Here is a 6,094-nt window from a genome sequence, read left to right as displayed (position 1 = left end):
AAGATCCATCTATGAGTTCATCTAAGCAATGAGTCATGGGAGAGAGATTGCATCTACATACCACTTTGTAGATCGCGCGGAAGCGTTCAGAAAGAACGGGGTTGAAGTAGTCGTTCTCGTCGTGATCCTATCACCGGAGATCCTAGCACCGAACGAACGACACCTCCGCGTTCAACACACGTACGGTCAGCGTGACGTCTCCTCCGTCTTGATCCAGCAAGGGGGAAGGATAGGTTGATGATGAAAGCTCCAGCAGCAGCACAACGGCGTAGTGATGGTGGAACAGCAACACTCCGGCAGGGCTTCGCCAAGCACGTGACGGAGGAGGAAGAGGTGTAGCAGGGGAAGGGAGGCGCCAGAACTTCAGGGTGCGGCTGCCCCCTCCCCCTCCCTTTATATAGGCCCCAGGGTGGGGCGCCGGCCCTGGGAGATCCAATCTCCCAAGGGGGCGGCGGCCAAGGGGGGTGGAGTACCCCCCAAGCCAAGTGGGGCGCCCCCCACCCTAGGGTTTCAACCCTAGGCGCAGGGGGTGGGCCAAGGGGGGCGCACCAGCCCACTATGGGCTGGTTCACTCCCCACTTCGGCCCTTGAGGCCCTCCGGGATGGGTGGCCCCACCCGGTGGACCCCCGGGACCCTTTCGGTGGTCCCGGTACAATACCGGGTGACCCCGAAACTTTCCAGATGGCCGAAACATCACTTCCTATATAGTTTTCTTTACCTCCGGACCATTCCGGAACTCCTCGTGACGTCCGGGATCTCATCCGGGACTCCGAACAACATTCGGTATGCTGCATACTCATATTCATACAACCCTAGCGTCACCGAACCTTAAGTGTGTAGACCCTATGGGTTCGGGAGACATGCAGACATGACCGAGACGGCTCTCCGGTCAATAACCAACTGCGGGATCTGGATACACATGTTGGTTTCCACATACTCCTCGATGATCTCATCGGATGAACCACGATGTCGAGGGTTCATGCAATCCCGTATACTATTCCCTTTGTCAGACGGTATGTTACTTGCCCGAGACTCGATCGTCGGTATCCCAATACCTCGTTCAGTCTCGTTACCGGCAAGTCACTTTACTCGTACCGTAATGCATGATCCCGTGACCAGACACTTGGTCACTTTGAGCTCATTATGATGATGCATTACAGAGTGGGCCCAGAGATACCTCTCCCTCATACGGAGTGACAAATCCCAGTCTCGATCCGTGTCAACCCAACAGATACTTTCGGAGATACCTGTAGCGCACCTTTATAGTCACCCAGTTACGTTGTGACGTTTGGTACACCCAAAGCACTCCTACGATATCCGGGAGTTACACGATCTCATGGTCTAAGGAAGAGATACTTGACATTGGAAAAGCTCTAGCAAAACGAACTACACGATCTTGTGCTATGCTTAGGATTGAGTCTTGTCCATCACGTCATTCTCCTAGTGACGCGATCCCGTTGTCAATGACATCTAATGTCCATAGTCAGGAAACCATGACTATCTGTTGACCAACGAGCTAGTCAACTAGAGGCTTACTAGGAACGTATTGTGGTGTATGTATTCACACGTGTATTACGATTTCCGGATAATACAATTGTAGCATGAATAAAAGACAATTATCATGAACAAGGAAATATAATAATAATCCTTTTATTATTTCCTCTAGGGCATATTTCCAACATGTGCCAATAGCTGATTTCACGCTGAAGTCTAGAGCCCCACTGCAATGTCGTTTCTTCAATTGGCTAGCAATGAGAAACAGGTGTTGGACGTCTGTCCGTCTCGCTCGGCGCGGTCTATCCCTTTCTGTGACCAAGAAGAAGAAACCATCGATCGTATTTTATTGACACGCGTGTTCGCAAGAATGGTGTGGAGAACGCTTTGTTCGGCCATGGGAAAGCAGGTGTGGACGCCTACGGCACGAGATACCCTAAAGGAATGGTGCGTGACAAGAATGGCAGGGGTGAACAAGCCGAAGGAACTACAGGCAATCTTCACTCTCGTGATTTGGGAGCTTTGGAAGCATAAGAATGCAGTAGTCTTCGATGGTGCTTCTCCGTATTTAGAGGTAGTTGTCACGAGGGCCGTGGTCGAGGGTAGAGCGTGGCGGCAGGCGCATTTGTTCAAGGGAGATCTAGATGCGTTGTTTGAGATGTTGTCGATGTGTGCGAGGCGCGAATGATCCACGTTGTAAACTTAGTGTAGAGTGTGGATTCTTGTCGATGTTGTGGTGGTTGACACTCTGTAACATCGACGGTGGTTTGGGTTCTATACCCCCCGCCCCTCTTCTATAAGATATGATACACGCACTCGTGCGTATTCAGGCATTTTTTGTATAGCTGAGATTGTAATCTCGCTGATGGTGTCTTGCAGCAAGATTGTAATCTCGCTGATTGATTTATATACATCTGTTTGATTTGCCAAAAAAAGAAAAAGAACAACTGTAGCACCAATAAACCAGCCAAAGAATTGTGAAGAGTTGAAACAACAAACGAAGCCTCACAAACGAATTACATGCGTGAAATTCGACCGAGGTCACTCACAATCACAAGTAGGTGACGCCGCCAGTGCAAAAACCAAGGACCGCAAAACAAAATGAGACGCATGATGATTCGTTGGTTTAGTGGTTGACGACCCTGCAGTTCCTCCTGATCTCTCCCTGGTAACCGGTCTTCACTTCGATGGCTCCCATCTTGACCATGGCCTTGTTAAACTTGGCCTCCCACTGACCGGGAATGTTGGCGCTGTCGCGCACCATCTGGGTCGTCGCCGGCGTGGCAAGGAGGGCGGCATCCGACGTGAAGAGCACCTTGTGCGCCAGGACGTTCTTGTAGTACTGGTTGTCGAGCGCGTTGGGGGTCACCACGTCCTGGTTCACCGTGGGGTCGTTGGCCGGGCTTGGGCTGGCGGGGCATTGCCTCCTCAGCACGTTGGCGAAGCCGGTGTTGATGTCGGAGGGGACGGCGAGGCGATCGGAGACGAAGGACGAGCAGTGGGACACGCCGATGGTGTGGGCGCCAGAGAGGACGACCATGTCCTCCGCGGTGAGGCCCTTGGCGGCGAAGCTGGCGATGAGCTGGTCCAGGTTGAAGACCGGAGGCGGCAGGTTGTCGAGGGCCTCCGTGGAGTTGGAGACGCGGCCGTCGAGGCGGCCGGCCGGCATGTTGATCTTCATCGTCATCCGGCTGAGGAAGTAGGCGGCGTCACGGCCGGTGAAGGCGACGATGTCGGCGCAGGAGACGACGCCGGGGCACACCTTCTCGACGGCGTCCTTGGCGGCGTCGATGACCTCAAAGCCCCGGAGGCTGGGGAAGTTGGGAGGGCTCAGCTTCTCCGGCTGCGGGTTGGCCGGCGTGGGGTCGAGGAGGACGGAGGCGTCGCACCCCTGGACGAAGCAGTCGTGGAAGAACATGCGGATGAGGCCGGCGCCGATGCCGGCGTTCTTGTAGACGAAGCGCTTCACCTCGTCCCTCACGATGGCCTCCACGCGGGGGCACGTCTTCTTGTAGTAGCCCACCTGCAGGCCATGGCACGCCGACGACGATAAGAGCAATGCGCATGTCAGCGCGACAGAGAGCTTAAGCCAGGCAGCGGCCATTGTTGCCTCAAGCTCCTGAAACTAATTTATCAGCCTTTTATGTACTAATCGATATCGAGAAAGGTGATGAGAAGCTGATGAGATGTTGCTCGTAAGGTAGGGCTATTTATACGTGCATCGAGGACATTGGATAGCTTGTCTCATCAGATGATTAATCGACGACATTGGGTCGATAATTGACCGGCATGTTGTGATTTAGCTGGTATGCATGGAACATGGCGGCTGCCGGAGTCTGATTGTGGTAGATGTTCTCTTCGTTCGTTCACTGAAATGTCTTGATGAGGTATACGCATGTTGTGGCCAGCGAGGTGTGAGTGTATGATTGTACATTGATATTGTTGGCACCATTATAATTGTGATTAAATACGAGCTTAACTTCCGTGATAATTGTGATGGGAATGTTCGTTCGTGTTCCGTGTGCCTGACAGGTCACGACGTTCATCCGTAAACATGCATGGCAGTGGGCTGTCTTTTGCCTCATGCATGCGCATATGGTTTTTGGCTTCCAATCAAATTATTGATTTGCTCTTTCTCGAAAAAAATATTGATTTGCTTATCGACTATATATGCTTCCAGCACATGGTGAGTCGATTGCATGGAAATAAAAGTTGGACTCTTTTAAAGAAAACTCCAACAACTGCCTATATCACAAGGGGATCAGTTGACTTTTGTACAGCCAACAACAAAAAAAACTTGCTGGCTTGAATGTTCTTTGTGGCCGGATTCATTCATTAAGAGCAAGTATAATAGGGTGACATAAGCAGGTTATAAGGAAGTCGAGGACAAGCACAAGGTAGCGCCACCGCGTGAGTGGCTTGCCTGCATCCTCCGTGGCCTGGCCGTGGGACACAGTGCATGCAAGGTGTTGGATGAAATACCTCAATAAGCCAATATGAGAAGGAAGAAGATAGGAGAGAGAAATACTGCCACATGGACAAAGACATGTCAAAACCATGCTAAGTCAGCAGCGATGCTGGGTTTGCGCAGACAATGGACTGAATTTGTCCGGTTTCAAGAGTTTGGGGTGCAAGTTGTCTGGTTTTGGAGTTGAGAGACTAAATCTAGACTTCGCGAGGAATTGAGGGACGAAAAGTATACTTTTCTCAAATTATATTTGCTTAGTTGGACGAGAGAAAAGAGGAGAGAGAAGAGAAGCCGACTCTTGGTTAGTAGTCAGCTGCAACACGAGACCCAAAACACTTTGTGAAGATGTAACGTGGGCCAACTATTGATAAACTAGCACATATTTAAAACTTACTATTGTAACATGCCGGCTAAGAGATTGACTATAGATAGCATGGCAACTTCTTATAGCTGACCGTTGATTATATTATTAACCATGCTCTAAGCAAATCTAAAAAGGGAAACGTTTCCTGAGGGCCGATCGGCCGAAGTCTGCGCGAGCCTCGTCGTCCGCTCGATGGGGGCAGAAGCGAAAGTCATTTTGAGCGGTTCCGGCATGTACCGGCAATAATTTCATCATTTAATAGCTACTTTAAGATTCGGTCTGCTAAAAACAATTATTTGTCCCCTTTTGCTATATAAAATGAACACTAGGTCTAATAGAACTGTTGGCCCATATCATTTGTCTTTACATGCCAGCATGGTGTGACAACTATCTCTCTCTTCTCTCACAGATGCATGCATTTGTTTTCTCTCTCTCCCTTGCAAACAAATCAATGGACTTTCTTTTCATCTTCAACAATTAAAAACATTTGTATCTTTTAAAACCTAAGTTTGTCTTTGAAATTATGTAAATATTTGAACTCCTGACGCCAAGACCTTTAGAAGTAAATCAATTTTGGATATATTTCAAACACGTTTAAATTTTAGTGTTTCACATTTCGTATGTGAAACAAACTTATTTTCAATTAAAAAATGTGATCTTTGTGAAACAAGACAGTGGAAGTGAAATATCGGCTTTGAATGTGAAAAAATTGAAACTGAAATGTCTTGTGAAACTGATTATTTGGAAATGTGTAACAACTTTATTTTGAAAATGTGTAACTGAAATGTATGTGATTTTTGTGACGAACTGTTGGAAAGTGAAATGTAATTTTTGAATTGTGAAATAGCAACAAGAGAAAGTGAAATTATACTGTATCATTGGTGAAATGATTATTGGAAAATATGAAACAAATTTCGTCACATTTTCAAATAATCAGTTTGACAATCATAATTACAATTTGACTTTCTGTAGTTATTATTTCACAATTCAGAAATATGTTGCTGGTTCGGTTCACAAAAATCGCATCATTTTAACTGTACGTTTGTGAAATGGCACATTTTCACAGTTTTGAAATACACTATTCATGTTTCCAAATAATTAGTTTCACAATCATATATTACATTTTCAATTTTATTATTGTTTATTTCACAATTCTAAAATATGTTATTTGCTTGTTTCACATTTTTCAAGTGAAATTTGTTAGTTCCACATACGAAATGTGAAATGTTGAAATTTAAATATGTTTGAAATGTATCCAAGATCTGTC

The 6,094-nt window shown here is 47.4% G+C and overlaps 1 protein-coding gene across 1 annotated transcript; it reads right to left on the bottom strand.

Annotated features, from left to right (window-relative positions):
• Positions 1-2,454: 2,454 nt before the first annotated feature.
• Positions 2,455-3,662, bottom strand: LOC119341807 (peroxidase 2-like). The gene has a single exon (XM_037613659.1). It carries the CDS (start codon positions 3,597-3,599, stop codon positions 2,622-2,624), a length of 978 nt encoding a protein of 325 aa, XP_037469556.1. The 5' UTR covers positions 3,600-3,662; the 3' UTR covers positions 2,455-2,621.
• Between the last annotated feature and the right edge of the window lie 2,432 nt (positions 3,663-6,094).

The sequence above is a fragment of the Triticum dicoccoides genome, chromosome 7B (genome assembly GCF_002162155.2).
Source record: "Triticum dicoccoides isolate Atlit2015 ecotype Zavitan chromosome 7B, WEW_v2.0, whole genome shotgun sequence".
Lineage (NCBI taxonomy): Eukaryota > Viridiplantae > Streptophyta > Magnoliopsida > Poales > Poaceae > Triticum > Triticum dicoccoides.
This window is presented reverse-complemented; position numbering and strand designations above follow the sequence as displayed.